At 51.8% G+C, this 17,618-nt stretch overlaps 1 protein-coding gene across 3 annotated transcripts; it reads right to left on the bottom strand.

The window, feature by feature from the left end:
* Positions 1–1,167: 1,167 nt before the first annotated feature.
* Positions 1,168–7,569, bottom strand: SNAI1 (snail family transcriptional repressor 1). Of its 3 annotated transcripts, XM_036902000.2 has the most exons (4): positions 7,122–7,569; positions 5,901–6,428; positions 2,301–2,431; positions 1,168–2,169 (listed from the first exon to the last, which is right to left on the bottom strand). In XM_036902000.2, the coding sequence occupies exons 1-4, from the start codon at positions 7,201–7,203 to the stop codon at positions 1,966–1,968; spliced, it is 945 nt and encodes a 314-aa protein (XP_036757895.2). In that variant the 5' UTR covers positions 7,204–7,569; the 3' UTR covers positions 1,168–1,965. The 3 variants fall into 3 exon arrangements, with proteins under 3 accessions (XP_036757895.2, XP_036757896.1, XP_057359061.1); XM_036902001.2 differs by lacking the exon at positions 2,301–2,431 and having other exon boundaries at positions 7,122–7,464; XM_057503078.1 differs by lacking the exons at positions 1,168–2,169; positions 2,301–2,431 and adding an exon at positions 2,446–3,519 and having other exon boundaries at positions 7,122–7,567.
* Positions 7,570–17,618: the final 10,049 nt, after the last annotated feature.

Here is a 17,618-nt window from a genome sequence, read left to right as displayed (position 1 = left end):
TATACCCATTTCCGAATGCTGGCTAGGGGCTTCCACAAGGCCGATCAGGAGTGTGTGTGAAGTTATTTATTCACTCACCATCAGTGTCAGCACCTACTGTGGGTGGATGTAAATGACAACCCAGGGATGTGGGACACAGTAGGCCTTCAGCAAGTTGGTGCCCAACTCCCCTCCCCCCAGCTCCCTAACTTCCCTTCAGGGAGGCCAGCTACAATTTGGCGATTGTTAGAGAACTTTTTTTTTCTTTTGGGAGGAAAGCTGCAAGTCATTAAGGGCTGCTCCCGGCCTGCGGGTCACCATTTCCTGTTTAGAAGAAAGAATCATCTCTCCTTTGGAACATGAAGCTCCCCCCACCCCCGGCCTGACTCTGGGGCTCCAGAGCTCTGGGACGCCTGCTCAGCTCCCTGCAGGAAACTGGCACCTTCAGCATCTTTTGTGCTCAAAAAGGACACTCATTTTCTCCTGGCCCCAGGAGGCCCGAGGTGAGGTCATCGTGACAGCCAGCCCAGGACAAGCTGACCGTCTTCCCAGTCCTGTCCTAGAGCAGGAAGCTGAATGACCCCTACCCTTTGGCCTGGCTTCTCACCCTCGCGGCTCCAGCCAGCCAATTTCCTTGCATCAAAGGCCATTTGGTACCCAGCGTTCAGACAGAGGTGTGGGTCCTACAGGGAGGCCAGAGTGGGGCCCAGAGCTCTTGGAAACAGGAAGGAAGGACATCCTCTGTCCCCTTACTGCTCACTGCACTCCACTCTGTCATCTGGGGGAGGCAGCTATCCCTCCCCAAAGACCTGCAGTGCTGAGGCCAAGGCCCATAGCCTGTCTAGTTGATAAGACCCAGGGAGCCAGCTTCTCACCCTGTGGGCCTGGTCAGCTTCAAAGTGGGAGAGAGAATAAATAAGGGCTATGGTGTGGAGTGCAGGAAACCCTGCACACACGCCCCCTCCTCCCCCCGGCCCTCGGCGTCTCCCAACCTCCACATCAGACAGGAGGCCCAGGCTCAGAGACAGCCCGTTGGCTCCAACAAGGTCCCTGACAGTCAAACCTAGAAGTCCAAAGCCATGTGATGTTTAGGAGGACAAGATTTAAGGCTGTGTCAGGAACATGTGAGCTCCACAAATCCCCGCCCCCTCTTTCCTTCCTGAAGGTCCTTTAAAATACCCACTCTTCTATAAAACCAAGCAGACTTTTCTTATCTATAAATTAACCACTTTATTGAGTATCAATAAACTGTACATATAACTATACAAAACATTTCCTTAGTACAAAATGTTGCTTGCAATATAAATACCAGTGTACCTTTAAAAATGTAAACATCTTCCCTCTTGGACCCACCTGTTGGGCCCTGAAAATAGTTCTGGGAGACACATTGGTTGGGCCAAAGCGCCCCAACTCGGGCCCCTGACAAATGACGGCAATTACTCACAGTCCCTTTTGAGACTGTTGTTAAATCGCCCATGAAACAGGTGCCACCATGACAGACAGGAGGCTGAAATAGCTGCCCTTGCCTGGAGGCATCTTGGGGTCTAGATTCGGCCTTTTGTGGGTGCTGCCCCCGTGGGCACACCTGGGGGTGAATTACTGCATAGTCACACCTCCTGAGGGTTCCTTGGGGGAGGAGTGGGTTCCCCTGAGTGGGGTGGGAGCTTCCTATCAGTTTCTTGGCTTTTGTCTGGGAGCTAGGAGCAGCTGTATCCAACAGCTTCGGATACAAAAACCCACACAGAAAGGCCAACTCCAGAACGCTCTGGAGCAATGGCTGCCAAAGGGGGTCTCCGCTGGAAACCACCCTCCCATCCGCCATCCACAGAGATGTCCACAGACAGGCCCCCCGTAAGCACCAGAGCAGGAACTGGTCCTCAAGATCCTGTGAGGCCAACGCCGCCAGAAGGGGGCGCTCACAAGGGCGTTTGGTGGCAGCGGGTGGACGCAGCCTTTCCTCTGGGAGCTGAGGCCACTGTGGGGGATTCAGAGGGAGTCTTGAGGGTCAGCGGGGGCCCCCTGAGCAGCCGGACTCTTGGTGTTTGTGGAGCAGGGACATGCGTGAGAAGGTCCGGGAACATGTCTGACACTGGTACTTCTTGACGTCCGAGTGGGTCTGGAGGTGGGCCCGCAGGTTGGAGCGGTCAGCGAAGGCTCGGCTGCAGTGGGAGCAGGAGAAAGGCTTCTCACCTGGGGGGAGAAAGCAGGGCCGAACTGAGCGGGGCTGTCCCTCGGGGCAACAGCTGGCGTTTACTGAAACCCCTGCCCGCCCACCCCAGCCCAGAGCCCAGCTCAATCCCAACCCTGAGGAATCCCCTTACCCAGGAGACCAGGCCATGACCAGTGTCCAAAGGCCTGGATTTGACAGGCAGCTCAGCTGCTTCCCACTGTGTGACCTTGAGCAAGTCGTGTGGCTTCTCTGAGCCTCCATTTGCTCTTCTGTAAAATGGGGCTGTCCACCCGCACATTAAGGGTTGGTGATGGAGAGAAGGTAGAATAAAGTGCTTAACCATCCCATGCCTGCAGGGACCACTTCACTCCTGAACTTCATGCACTTTATGCTGGGCGGTGAGCACTTCACACCTGTCTCATTTACTCCTACCCTTGTCCCCAGGTTTAAGATGGTGACAGGCACAGAGCGGCAGGGCCACCCAGCAAGAACCAAGCAGCCCGAATCTGGAGCCCTTGCTTTTAACACTACAGACTGCCTCCCAGTTATGGGGACTGTGGTGGGTGTTCCCTATAATCACTCCTGGATTTCCTTCATTTGGGGACAAAGCTTAAGTGTCAGCCTTAAAGGCCACCCTGCCCTCCTCTCCCCGCAGCAGTTTAGGCCACTCCTCTGGGTTGCTTCCCCATCACAACACTGACCACACTCAGGGAAATTTCAAGTCTCCTTGTCTGTCCCACTATCAGACCAAGTCCTATGAGGGCAGGGGCCTCCCCAGGTCTATTCCAACCCTCCAGCCCAGGACCTGGGGCCCCCAAGAGGTTACAGAAACCTTTTACTTTAGGCCTTACTTAAAACCCCTCCCCAGATGCGGCCCTCACACTACCTGCCTGGCTAAGGCTGTGTTGGGGAAAGAATCTTGCACAAGGGCCAGGGTACACAGTAAGTGCTCTGAAAGTGCTTCTACAATGAGTAAGCCTGGGCTTTTTTCTGGGTTGTGTTTGTTTTTTTAAAAGAACTCAAAGCCTGGCCCATCAATCACCACCAGATAACACTGTTCACCAACTCTTCATAATTCTTGCCCCAACCATGAGAGGCTAGAGTTCATGGTCCAAAAACACTGACAAATGTTGTGTTTTGGTTGTGTTTTTTTTTTGGAGGGGAGGGGGGTGCGTGGGGGTGTGTGTAGCATTTCCCAAATAAAAAGTCAGAATAGTAACTCATTAAACAAATACTTATCAAGCTCCCACTTCACGCCAGGTACCGTTCTGTAATGCTGAATATTCTTTTCCAAAAAATGCAATTCTCTTATCCTCTCCTTCCCAGCCTGATATGCCTCTAGGCCACGGCCCATTTGTTAAATCCCAGAGCTGGAATTCAAGAGGAGCAGGGAATGAATGAATTCCATCAGCCTACTGGGTGCCTGGGGCTCTGTGCTGGGCATGGGGAGGGAGGTGTTCAGAAGTCAGACGCCTGAGGCTGACTGTGGAACCAGTCACTCATGGGCTGTCTCCTCAGGCAGACATACAAGGAAACAGGCCACACCGCAGACAGGGGGAGGACTGGGGAAGGGATGGCTGACAAATCTGCTCTTCCATCATTGAGCACCCTCTACACACCAGGCCTGAAGGGTTTGAGAACTGCACTCTCCCAGGCCCAAGCGAGGGTTTTTCTTTCACACACTCCCCCTGAACTAAGGGCTTGCAGTATGCTGATCTGGAAAGGGGTATGGAGTCCTGTGTCCAGCACAGAAGGCCACTTCCCTCTCAGCTCTCTGTCCATGGTGAGGGAACTCTGGCTCCAGCCTTATGAGTCGTGTGATTTGGGAAAGTAACTTACTTCTCTGTACCTCAGTTTTGTGCCCTCTGAGGTGGAGTTACGGTGGCACCTGCCTCCTAGGGCTGTTGGTAGGTTTTCTGTGTTAACACAGGTGAAGGAATCCCTGAGTACTGTGCCCACAACACAACAAGTGCTCAGTTACCTTTGTTATGTGTGATCAGACATAAACCTGAACAAAGGGGGGAAAGGAAGGAGGCCTTTGGTGGAAGGAGGTCTATGTGGGCAAATGGGAGGCACACCCTCCACTCCCCACCCTCCAGACGTCTTTATGGTGCTCCTGGCGAGTGTGAAATCGGCACCAGGCCGGCAGGGACAAAGGCCGTCAAGGGGGGCACTGTACATGCGATACTCCCTGGATTAAAGGGGCCTGACACGCTGCAGGCCAGCAGCTGCAGCCAGGAACAGGTGCTGGGCACCACTGCCCCATGCACCTGCTCCGCCCCCCCCAGTGCTCCTCCCGGGCCCACCATTAAGGCACTCAGTGGAAGTCAATGAGGATGGTGATGGTGCATTTCAACAGGCTTTTGTGTCTGAGCCATGCCTTTACATTAAAACAATGTCCTGATGGGAAGGGAAAGAAGCTGGGGCCCAAGGGAGCACCCCAAGGGTTGCCTCTCCACAAATACAGCCCTCTTCAGCTGGGCAGGCACCCAGCACAGAGGCCAGGCAGTTAAATCTTTACATGTTAAAATCAGCACAATTTGGACATCAAGTAGAGGAATGGATCACCATAGCCTGCAAGCAGTGGAGGATGCCAGGGCCACTTTGTGGAAGAAATGACACAAATAAAGCCTGCAAAATGCCAGGCTCACAACCCACTCCACTAACCCTCACAGTTCAGAGGTCAGCCACCAGACCAGGAAATGAATGCCAGAACTGAGTCTCCAACCCAGCTAGCTTGACCCCAAAGCTGACAGTCATGACCCTTGAACCTTTCCCCTCAACAGTCACTCTCCAAAGAGCAGACCCAAACATAGGGGCCTCCACCATTCAAGTTCTGGAAAGATGGAGGGGCTACCTTTTCCCCATTTCTAGAAAGGTAAAAGGTAGAAGAGGCTCCATTTCACAATTTTCTACACATTTAGTATTGTTTTTGAAACACCAAGACATAATTGTGTTTCTGCCAGCAAAGGTGCTGCCGGGTCTGCATGATAGGATTAAGAGTTTATCTACTCTGCCTTGGGGGTGGAGAAAGCAGAGCTGAGAACCATGACAATACATTTACAAAGTGATTAAGGAGCCACTGAATCTTGATAGCCAACTATATGATTATACTATCAATCCTGAGGCTCAGAGAGGTTAACTGCTTGCCCAAGGTCACACAGCATGAAGGCAGAACAAATACCAACTACCTTTTTGTGTGTGCTTATCACGTACCAAGCAGTCCCAGAGTCCTTCTGTATGTTTTCTTTCATTTAACCAGCACAGAACTTCCACAATGTGTTCTTATGCTCATTTTACAGATGAGGAAACTGAGGCTCAGAGGTGAAACATCAGCCCAAGGTTTGAGGAAATTCTCAAAACAGGATTCAGAGCCATATGGGGGGTCTGACAACATCCTGTCTAGCTAGGGTGGGGGTGGGTGGAACAGGGTGGGCCCCTTCACACCTGACCCCCACAGCATGGTGTCGGTTGCACCTTTCCCATATCCAGCTCCAACCCATTTGGCTGGGAAACGGAGACTGAAGAAAAACTTGTCAAGTTATCTGCTTCGCCCATCTGCTTAGCAGATGAGTGAATGGATGTTTCCACCAAACATTTCAGAGCACCAGGCCCCTGAACTCCTGAACAAGAAGTGGAAAGACAAGGCCTCAGCCTCTACAATCTGAAAATAACAAGCCCAGTCTCACAAGAACTGGTGAAGAAGGCAGTGGGGCAGTGAGAGGGGCAGCCAGCCTGCAGGGGCCCTCACCTGTGTGGGTCCGGACGTGGCCCTGCAGCAGCCAGGGCCTGGAGAAGGCCTTACCGCAGGTGCTGCAGACGCAGGGCAGCGTGTGGCTTCGGATGTGCATCTTGAGGGCACCCAGGCTGATATACTCCTTGTTGCAGTATTTGCAGTTGAAGGCCTTGCGAGACTGGGAGTCCTTGACCACGGAGAGCCCGGCCAGCTGCTTGGGCAATTGGCCCAAGCCTGGGAAGGCAACATAGCCCTCAGCCTCCAGGGAAGAGGCTGAGGTGGAAGAGAAGGATGAAGGAGTCGGCGACGGGGGGCTGGGGGGCTGGGAGCCTTTCCCACTGTCCTCGTCCGACAGGGAGGTCAGCTCCACAGCCTTGGGGATCTCCTGGGGCAGAAGGGAGGCCCAGCCAACGGGCCGGGCTTGGGGTGCCAGGAGGGAGTCCCAGATGAGCGTGGGCAGTGAGGCTGTGGGGTTGAGGACCTCGGGAGGCGGGATGGCCGCCAGCAGGTGGGCCTGGTCATAGGGCTGCTGGAAGGTAAACTCTGAGGGGAGACAGAGATAAGGGCAGGGTCAGGCATTAGGTCAGTCGGTCGGTCGGTCAACAACGTTAGGTCAGCCTCCTGCGGGCCAGGGGCTGAGTGGGCTGGTACTCGGTACCTCTTAGAAGAATAAAAGGATTATGACCAGGACAGACAGGCTCCTGCCCTCGCACGGCCCCCTCCTCACCCAGGTCGGCGGGTCCTCCCACCTCAGTCTCAGATTCACAGGAAGGATCCCCCCTTTCAACCCCAGCGCAAGGGGGCCATTCCTCCTGGGTCCCCCAGTCTCCGCAGCTCGAGGCGCGGCCCGCGGCCCCGTCCCTCGCCCCTTTCCACACGCATCGTTCCCGCCCCCTCCCCTCCCTCCAACCCTCCGGACTCCCGACCCTGCCCGCCCCGGGCCCGCGTCTCTCATAGAAGCCTCCCCACTGTTTCTGTACTTTCGGGGCTTCCCCGCCTCTGGGCGCCTAAGACGTCCCCTTAGCCCAGGACCACCGCCCTCTGAAGATTCCCCAGCCGCCCGGACCCACCTGCTCCGGGCTCCGCAGACTCCGCGCCACATTTCCTCACGCCGACTGCTTGAACTCGCTTTCGGCCCTTAGGTTTTGTTCCCAAGCCGCTCCTCCCGGGAAGTGCCCTCCACCCAACCTCCGCCTCTCTTCCAAACCCCCCGGGGCCCGGCACCCCGTCCCTCACCTGGACAAGAGTCGTGCAGCTCGCTGTAGTTGGGCCTCCGGCGAGAGCAGGCGGACTTCCTGACGAGAAAAGAGCGCGGCATGGTGGCCGGAGCAGCGAGGACGCCGGGTCGCACTGGGGGTCACCGGCCACACCAGCCCCGAGATCCTGCCACTGCGCTCTGAGCAGAGGCGCGCCGCCAACTCCTTTAAGTACGCCAACCAGTGCGGGGCGGGGTAAAGTGGTGGCCATGCCCACTTCATCACCTCCCCGCCAATCGAGGCGCGCCTTCACCGGAGGACACGCCCCGAGCAGGTGCGCTGGGGGCTGGCGGGACTCGCGCCGCGTGGCGCTGGGAGCCGGGCGGGGGCCGCTCCGAGGCTGGGCCGCGGGCTCTGCACTCGTCGCCGGACGCGGGCTTACTAAGGACAGGGCATAGGGCGCAAGGCGCCCCTGGCGTGACGGGACCGCCCGCGGGACCCCGCGCTCCCTCCAGCTCAGTGCTGCCTGGTCGCCCGCTTCTGGAGCCCCCTGGCGCCGAGTGCAGCGGACCTGGGCACCTGACATTCCGAAGCCGCTCTCGGGGAGCGGGCGGAAATTTCCTCGGCCCGGCTGGCGCCTCGCAGAGAGTGTGGGATTGACGGGGGACAATACATATTCCCGGGGAGGATTCGAGGAAATGGACACCTTCATGTGGCTGCTGGCAATGTGAAATGCCACAGCCTTTTTGCAAAGCAATCTGGCATCATTTAGCAAAACGCAGTCATTCCTTCACTTAATAAATGTTTACTGAGCACCCACTACGTGCCAGGCACTGTTCCCGGAACTGTAGATACAGCCCTGAACAAAACACTCGGGGTCTCCACCGAAGTAGCTCACCGTCCGGTGTGGGAGGCAGACGAAATTAGCAGAGAATTATAACGCAAAGGGAAGTGCGCTTTGATTGGGGTAGGCCACAGGGTGCAACGACAGTCAAGAGGCAGGTCACCTGACAGGGGGTCAGGGGCGACTTCCCAGAGGAAGTGAAGAAATACCGAGAGGAAAGGCCCAAGGTAAGAATCAGTAACTACTTCAGAGCATTGAGAGCAGCTCCCCAGGGATGGGGGTGGGGTAGCAGGCCGGGAGGGGTCAGATCTGCAGGGCCTCCAGGGCTTGGAGGAGTTTAGACTTTGCCCCTAGGGCACTGGGGAGCCAAGGAAGGATTTTCAACCCAGGAGGGACCTGTTTAGAGTTTTGTTGGGAAAGATCAGTCTGGGCAGGTGGGAGATAGAAGTAGGAAAGGGTGGGGCTGTGGGTTCTGCTCACTTGTCTGGGGGTCATCAATCCGGGGTCTAAAGGACCTAACTCTGGGCTCCACAGGGGACACTGCCTGATCCAAGGTGGGGTGGGCCCAGAGAAGGGACAGATGTACCCTTGCCCCGAGTCCTCCTGTAGGCCCATTGACTCCAGAGCCATGCCAGGCCTGGTGGTCGGGGGAGGCATAGAAACAAATCCATAGGTCCTGCCCAACTTGTTTCCACCTGTGAAGCAAGGCTATACAACCTGTAAGTCCCAGACTCACCACCTAGACGGAGGGCAGGGGATGACTGTCTGGGTCACTAGGTGCTGGGTAACAGCTCCGAGCAAAAGTCATCTGCGCCCTTGTTCTAGTTGGTGAGGATAGGTTAGGGGAGACAAGTCGCACAGTCATTGTGAAGAATATACTGCTTTCCTTTGTCTATCCAGTCACGATTCTCCACATGCTGCCAGAGAAAGCCAGAGAAAAGACCATATCCCTCTGCTCAAACCCTCCTGTGTTCCTGTCTCACCCAGCTTAAAAGCCAAAGTCCTCGCCACAGCCCTCTGCCCTGATCTGACCTCTGCTGACCTTGCCTTGAGCCACTCGCCCCCTCCCCATGCACAATGATACCCCCTGCACTTCTTTCTGTTCCTCCAAATCGCAGCCCTTTCCCACTACAGGAGTAGAGACCTCGAGTGTTTTGTTCAGGGCTGTATCTACAGCTTCGGGAGCAGTGCCTGGCACATAGTAGGTGCTCAGTAAACAGGACCTTGGCACCTGCTCCATCATCCTCCTTCCCCCCTAAATCTCTCTTTCCCCAGATCTTCACCTGGCTGGCTCCCTTTCAGTCTTTGTTTCAGCATTAACTTCCACGCTCAGCCTCATTAGTAATGAGAGAAATGCAAATTAAAACCACAGTGAGATACCATTTCACACCCATCAGAAGGACAAAAAGTTAAAATTTGGTCAGTATCAAGTGTTGATGAGGATGTGAGGGAAGCAGGAATTTTGTCCCATGCTGGCAGGGGTGTCAATGGGCACAGCCACTTTGGAAAAGTTTGGTATCAACAGGTGACTGACTCTCTTCCTCCCAGAAATTCTGTTTCCAGGCCAAGTGCATCCAAGGGGTTCTGAACGCTGGCTACAGATTAGGTTTCCCCACAGAACACCCAAGCCCACCCACACAGACGTTCTGATCTCATTAGTCCAGTGGGGCCTCTGGTATTAGCATTTTTTAAAACTTCCTGGGAGATTTTAATGAGCAGACAAGGTTGAGAACTGCTGCTTAGCCCTAAATGCAGAAGAAACAAGAGAACATGCATTAGACTCTTGTTCCTAATGGCAAAAAACTGTAAACAATCCAGATGTTTATCGACAGTAGAATGGATTAATAAACTGTGGTACAACTCTACGTGGAATACTATACAGCAATAAAAATGAACTGCAACTCCGCAACAGCAGGGAAAAATCTCAAAAACGTAATGAGCAAAAAAATCAGGTCATAGACAAAGACATACAGTTATTTGGAGTTACATAAGATTCAAAAGCAGGCCAACGAAATCCTATATTGCTTAGGGATGAATATGGAGGTAGTAAAACCATAAAGAAAAGCAAGGAAATGTTCAATATAAAACTCTGGAGAGTGGTTAGCTAGGGACTTCTAGAGCTCTTGGTAAAATGTTTCTTAAGCACAATAAGATCTTTATTATTAGTCTTTAAACTGCACATAGACAATTTAAACAGTATGAATGATACAACACAAATCAGACTTTAAGTCACCTCCTCAGGGGCGCCTTCCTGGATCACCCCAGCCAAAGCAGGACCCCACCCCGGCCCCAACACCACTCTTTATCCATTACCCTGTGCAGTTTCTCTCAAAGTACTTGGTGGAGGTTCAGTCAAGTACTTGGTGAATGACTGATGACCGGCACTACCTCCTCCTGGGTCACCCTGGGCGGGTAACCCAGCCTCTGTGAGCCTTAGCTTCCCCGACTTTAATAAAGGGTGGGTAAATCCTATCTCCTGGAGATGCGTTCGGTAGAGTCCAGAGGACTCTAGCGCTCGAAACACTAGCCTGGGCCTCCGGATTCCACTTGCCTCCGGTTGCTCTGGCACCTGCGCCGATGAGGGGGGCCCGGCGGAGGGAGGCCTTCCTCAGTTCCGCACTGGCCCCTCCCTTCTGATTGAATTGCCCCCGCGGTCTCTCCTCCCGCCCGCCCTCGCCGCCTCCTTCCTGGAGGCTGCGGAGAGCGCGAGGTGGGATGGGGGCTTCAGACAAGGCCTCGGGCCCGCAGACCAGCTCCCAGAGGTACTGCCCCAGGACGCCTTGGAGGGGAGAGCGAGGCGACCCGCCACACGGTGCTATCAGGTCCCCCCGGAAATGGGCGGCCTCTGCAGCGGGGCTGCATTCATCCTGCCCCGCCGGGCCCACTCCGCCCACTCCACGCCTCGGGGCGCGGGCCTCCGGCGCCCTCTGCTGGCTGAGGAGCTCACTGCCACCGCCTCTGGGCTGTCGCGCGGGGTGGGCACGCACGCCTTTAATGGGGTACAAAGTGGTACACTTGCCATGGACAGCAGTTTGGGAATGTCTAATGTGACCAGGAATGGCCTCTGAGAGGAAGACAAATTGGAATAGAGGCTTGCCTTTTCCACAAGTGTCCATCCCCCACCAAAAGTAAAACAATAACTAAAAAATGTAATTTGCAACCAATCAACCAAGAGACTTCCTCCATTCGAGATCTCTGTTTCCCTCCCCAAAGGTAACTGTTTGTACCAGTGCCTTGTATGGCCTTCCAGAGATGATCTTTATAAGGATAAGGAGATATATATGTATGTGTATGTTAATATGTACACCCTCTCTTCGTGTGACACAAATGGGAGCCTACACACTTACATTGTACTTTTTCCTCCCAAGCAACAATATTCAGTATCTTGAAAATTGCTCCGTAACCTTACACACAGCACAGGACTGCAGACTCTTTTATTGTATGGATTATACCATTATCCCACAATTTATCTAACAAGGGGTCTGGTGATGGGCACTTAGAGTTAGAACACAATTTTGTGCTACTAAAAACCAGGTGGCAATTTCAATGACTGTCTTTTTTACACACACATCTTTGCACTCTGGGTCAAAAGTATGTTATCTAAAACGTTGATGCATTTGTCCAAATGTCCTTCAAAAAGGTTTAACTACATTAGACTTCCAGCAGCAGGGAGGTGAGGGCCCCTTCTCAAAACCTGACAGAGGCAAGGTATTGTCTAACTTCTTTATCTTTGCCTATCTGGTAAGGGAAAGTGAGTTCTCTTTGTTACAATTTGCATTTCCCGTAAGTGCGGTGGTACATTTTTTCACTTACTCCAAAGCCATTTCTGTTCCTCCAACTTTTGAACTGCCACTGAGTTGATGAACTTCTTGATTGCTAGGAGCTCTTTGTATCTTAGGCAAACTGACCCCTGTTGATTAGATCATCGATTTGGTGAGTGAATCAGGGACAGAGAGTTTATCTTGACCAGGAAGATATTGTCTATGGAAAGTTCAATGAATTAGTCAAGGCTCAGCCTCCACCCTCTTCCTTAATTTAAAAAACAAAGCCTCTTGAGTGTCTCCTTGCCTGAGAACAGATTCAGCCTTGGGCCTGACCCACTGGGCCTCTGTATAGGAATCAAAATCAACACCCCAGGATACAAATGGCTTTCAAGGGAAGTTTCTGGGTCCAAGTTTGTTGGGTGTGGCCCAGAGTTGGGGCCTCCAAGAAAAGATGTACAGGCCCTTTTTGTTCCCATTTGCTGAGCACCTGCTGTGTGCCAGGCTCTTTTGTAGGAGCCTCATTCACATGGATGGCCCTTTAGCATCCTAGAGTGGTATTCAAAGCTTTCACACTCAGGCCCACATGGGGACCGGTTAATATATTACAGTGCGGTCATATTACCCACCTGTCAGAAAGGAAAAAACTATATGTAATGGATGTGGACTCATATTAAGACATTAAGCAGTAAAAGCAAGGTGCAAAACAGAAGCACAATGTGATACCATTTGCATATAAACAGGGAGAGATGTACAGGTATTCCCTGGAGATGCAGCAACTGCCTCTGGAGGGAGGTACTGGAAACTGGAAACTGGTAATGGTGCTTGTCTCTGAGGAGGGGGACTAGGTGGTTACTGGGCAGGGGTGGGAAGGAGATTCTTTACTACATGCCCTTTCCCATATCTTAAATTTTCTTTTGTATTACTTGCAAGTATTAACCTCATTAATCTTTAATAGGGTAGCAAAAATTGTCCATCAGAGAGAACTTGTAAAATATGTAACAGCACACTCAGTAGACTACTTTGCAGCTGTTGAAACTGTCTGTGGGTACATAAGCCCTCCATGACTCCCATCTCTCTTATAGGAAAAGCCAAAGTAGTGTTCACTGCCCCATGAGGACTGCCGGGTCTGGCCCCTGGTGGCCTCTCTGAGCTCACCTCCTCCATGAGACTCCGGCCACAGTGGACCACATCAGGCATGCTCCAGCCTCAGGGGCTTTGCATATGATGTCTCCCCCAGGTAGCCCCGGGGCTCGCCTCCCATCTCCTCAGGGTAACTTCTGGCACCATCTCAAGCCCCTCATGCTCCTTGTCCCATGCTCTCCATTTGACTTACCTCCCGAGCACTCCCCACAATCTGACCTAGTGTATACCTTATGTATTTTGCTGATTGCCCTTTAGACCAGAGAGGTTGGCAAACCACAGCCCATGGGGCCACATCCAACCTGAGGTTTGTTTTTGTATGGCCCTTGAGCTGAGAATGGTTCTCACAGATGAGCATTTGCAATTGATTTGAGGATAGGGAACATTTAGAATCCCAATTAAAGCAAAATGTTAATCTTAAGAGAATTCCACTCTTCTCATTCATCAATCTGTATTACAAAAAAGTTGTACTTAGATATTCTTATGTTTTGAACTTTTTGTCAATATAAAATTGTGGAAATTTGTTTTCTCTTGTTATGTAAGTAACTACATAATACAAGTCCTCGCTATGGAGGCCTGAAAAACCTAAATATTCACTCTCTGCTCTGGATAGCTCCACCCAGGCAGGAACTGCCTGTCTCCTCCCCTGCTGTGACCTAAGCACCTAGACAGGGCCTGGTTTGGAGTAGGTGCTCAATAAATATCAACTGAATAGGTGAATGAATTGACAGACTTTTGAATGCAAAAAGTCAGGTAAACAGCATATCTAATAGGCTGCCTTTTGTGCCAAAGTAAATCAATAACATCTACCATGTAGGCCCAGGCTGTCTGTGAAAGGCCACCCAGGAATCCGGTTGCTGCTGAAGAAGAAAGTGGGCAGGCTTGGGACAGAGGCTTCTTTTTCTCCAAACCTTTTTGAAGAGTATGAATATTTTATTTCAGACACATGAGTCATCGTTTCAAATAAAATACTTTTTTGTGAAAAAACCCAACCACAAAATCGAGGCAGATACTGACTGCCTCTGAAATGGTTTGTTCATTTGTCCAGTGGGGGTAATAAGAAGGGTGACTATCTGTCCCGGTTTGCCCAGGACTGAGGGAGTTCTGGAACAGTCCTGGGCAACCGGGAGGAGGTGATTACCCTGGTGAAAAAGCAGTTATCCAAGGTTTCAGGGATGGTGGCTGGATGTGTGTGGGCTGAATGCGGCTGGGAAGCCAGGCCTCTCTGCACCTGTGGGCTGGCACTGGGAGGTCCTGCAACTGAGGGATCTCCCTAAGATGCAGACTGTGTCCTCCCCAGCTAGCCTCCACCCATTTGCTACCAGGGACTCACACACGTATGAGTCTCAGACCATCACACACACAACACACACACCACCCCCAGCCAGGACTGATATGCCCTGGCCGAAGGCTGAACCTGCTCTCTCCCCAACCCACACCACCCTTTCTTACCTCTAGGCTCTTCTGCATCTCTGGACCACTGAGTGTGGGAGATACTGCCAAGGACTGGAGAGTGAGAACAAAGTATTTCCTTAGGTCAAAGTTAGCTCTTAGTTTCAGACTCAAAATCCAAACCCTGCTTGTGGTCCACAAGACACTGCATAACCTGGGGCTCAGCAACCCTGCTCTCACCATTGCTTGTCTGCTCCAGCCTCATTGGCCTCCTTTCTGCTCCCACCTCACACAGGGTCTTCTCGTAGCACCAGGGCCTCTGTTCCTTGCTGTTCCTTCCGCCCACAACATCCTTCCTCAGGCCCTCCTAGAGCAGACCTCAGTTCAAACATCACCTCAGGGATGCTAATGTCATCTCCCCTTTCCCTCTCTGTCACATTGGCCCATTTGATTCCCACAGCAAGCCCTGAGTGGTAGGCAAGATTATCAGCCCCATTTTACAGGTAAGGAAACTGAGGCTCAGAGAGGTATGGTACTAACATGTCCAAGCCATAGTAAGCAAGTGGTGGAGTGTACCTGGCCCAGCAGGCTAGGAAACGATGATAAACCAGCCAGACACAAACAAGGTCCCTAGGCCCAGAGGTGAGCAGGAGTGGTAACAGGCCGGTCAGCAGTCTCGGGAGACCCAGGGTCAGAGGAATGAGAGCCAGACTGACTCCAGCTGAGGTCACAGGATGGGCAGGTGAGAGGAGCAGAGAAGTGAGGGGACATGCCAGGCAGCAGTGGTCACCGTGATTAAGAAGCCGAGGGACCGATGAGTGTTCCAGCATGTGAATGTAGTCCAGGAAGTCAGAGGCTCTGGGGCTGACCAGGTCCCTTAAGAGTTTCTGAGGCTGTATTTTTTTTTTAAATCATAAATGATGAAACAAGATTTAGACAATTGTGGTCTGACTTTAATATTTTTATTTAATACACATATACACAAATTATTGCGGAGCATAAAGCGGGGGTCCAGACACACACACACACACACACACACACACACACCTGACTTCACCTTGCTGTTGATCCTGGAGATAGGAATACCACATGAAATACAGATGCCCAATTACATTAGAATTTCAGATAAACAACAAATCGGCTTTTAGTATAAGACTGAATGGGGCTGGCTTATTCTTTACCTGAAATTCCAATTTAACTGGGCCACCTGTATTGTTATTTCCTAAATCTGGCAGCCCTCCTTGGGAGACTGGCTCCTATCAGCACCAACAGCACAATCTATAAGCAGTCCTGTTGATGGGCAATTAGGTTGCTACTCCTCTTCTGCTTTCCAAGAACAATAGGCCCGTGAAAATCCTTGCACAAAGGACTCTGACCTCAGCTACAATTGTATCTGTATGGGTGTGTTCCAAGAAGAGGCTTAGTCACTTCTCTGCCGGGATTTCTGCGGTCGGGGCACTGGGACCTTTATGCTCAGACAAATTCCCTGCGTCTCCCCGGAGAGCAGCAACTCTGGTCTCTCCAGGCTCTCCCACCACCTTGCTCTCCTCATCTCTTTCCTTCTTGTCTCTCCGGGCATCTCTTTCTGCCTCTGTCTCTCCTTGGGTATGTCTCTCCGTCTGCCCAGACTCTGCCTGTCTCTATTTCTGTCTCTTCCAACCTCTTTCCATTTGACCCAGTAGCTCTGGATATAAAATACCCAGATATTTGGGCAAAGATATAGTTATAAAATGCTCACTCTTGCACTGTCTCTAACAGAGTCACACTGGAAACAACCTAAAATCTCATTGATTATAAATAACGTATGATCTGTCCTCACCAGGAGCATCATGCAGCCATTAAAAACACCACCATATTGACATGGAAAGAAAGGACTCAGCTTGTCCACCTGCTTCTAACCGTCAGGGAGCACTGCCCCACCCAGCTACACCAGGTTTGTTCTAAATCTAGAGGCTTTTGGCATTACATAAGGATTTCCTAAATTAGCCTAAGGAAGCATTTTACCAGAGGCTCTTTTTCAAACAGATCTCCAGGCCCCAGTCACACCTACCCAATCACAACACAAGGGAGGGGCCTGAGAATCTATTCTGTAGCAAGTGCCTGCCAAGTAATTAATGTCTTCAGGCCAAGTTTGGGAAACTAGTTGGTTAGTCAACCTGTATAGCTGCTAGGTGCTTGGATGAGGCCTGGAACTGGGTAGTCCCAGGAATGGGTGAGAAAAAGTGTGACACTGGTAGCACACCTTTATTAAGCACTTATTTTGTGCCCGGCCCTGTTCTAATGCTTTATGTGGATTATTTCACTAGATTCCCACAACTCTAGGAGACTGAAGACTTTTATTAATCCCATTTTACAGATGAAGAAACCAAGGCACTGAGAGATTAGAATAACTTGCCCAAGGTATCACAGTGTGGATGCTGGGAATAGGGCACTGCGCAGTGTGCCCTGAACTGTGCATCTAATCACACCCAATGTCGTAACAGCGGGCCGTCCTGGGTCTGGGCGGACGACACACCCTCACACCCTCTCTGGCCCCACTCCCTCATCTTTCTAATGGGAATGCTATTAGCGCCTCTTCCCTAAATCTGATTAAGAGGATTCAAGATTGACCTTTCCTGAGAAATCTGAACGCCAGGGCTTTGATCACCTTTTAGGAGCTAAAGGAGGGAGAATTAAATCAAAATCATCTGGGGGAGGCACCATCAGCACCCTGATGAGGATTATCACCTTGTTGTTATTCTGTACTCCTAGAGCCCAGCTGAGCCCCATGGGGCAACATTCAGCATGTAATGGAGTAAGGCCTGGGGTCAAGAGAGTAACGAAGGCAAGCGAGCATGGAGGGACCACGTCGAGGGCCTGGACAGGGTGGGTCTCCACCTGGCAGCTGCCACCTGCTCTTCCGGTTTGAGGACTGCCTCAGGCAGTGATGGGCGGCAGGGCCAGCCAGCACCCCCGGGCACACTGCCCCCTTCCGCCTCTCCCCACCACCGCGACAGGCCCTGATTCCAGGCTGAAGTAGACCCCTTTTCAGCTCCACTTCGATTCTGGAGTATTTTACTGAGCCTACCTGGTGCCAGCTATGGAGTGCAGAGGTGTGCAAGACGGGCACAGCCCTTGCCCACACAAGCGTGACTTCTCAAGTGTGGGAAACAGCCATTAAAACAAGTTATTGTACAAATAATCTGACAAGGTGTGAGTTGCCTGGCACACAGATGTTCAGAACATTTATTCTCACACACATTGGTCAGGGTTTCCAGACCTAACCAATAAAAATACAGCACACCCAGTTAAATGTGAATTTCAAATAATTTATCATTTTTTAGTATGAATACTCCTGGCATTCACTTCTAGACTTGGGCAAATTATATTCCATGCAATATTTGATACATAATTACAC

Source organism: Manis pentadactyla, chromosome 5 (assembly GCF_030020395.1).
Source record: "Manis pentadactyla isolate mManPen7 chromosome 5, mManPen7.hap1, whole genome shotgun sequence".
Classification (NCBI taxonomy): domain Eukaryota; kingdom Metazoa; phylum Chordata; class Mammalia; order Pholidota; family Manidae; genus Manis; species Manis pentadactyla.
This window is presented reverse-complemented; position numbering and strand designations above follow the sequence as displayed.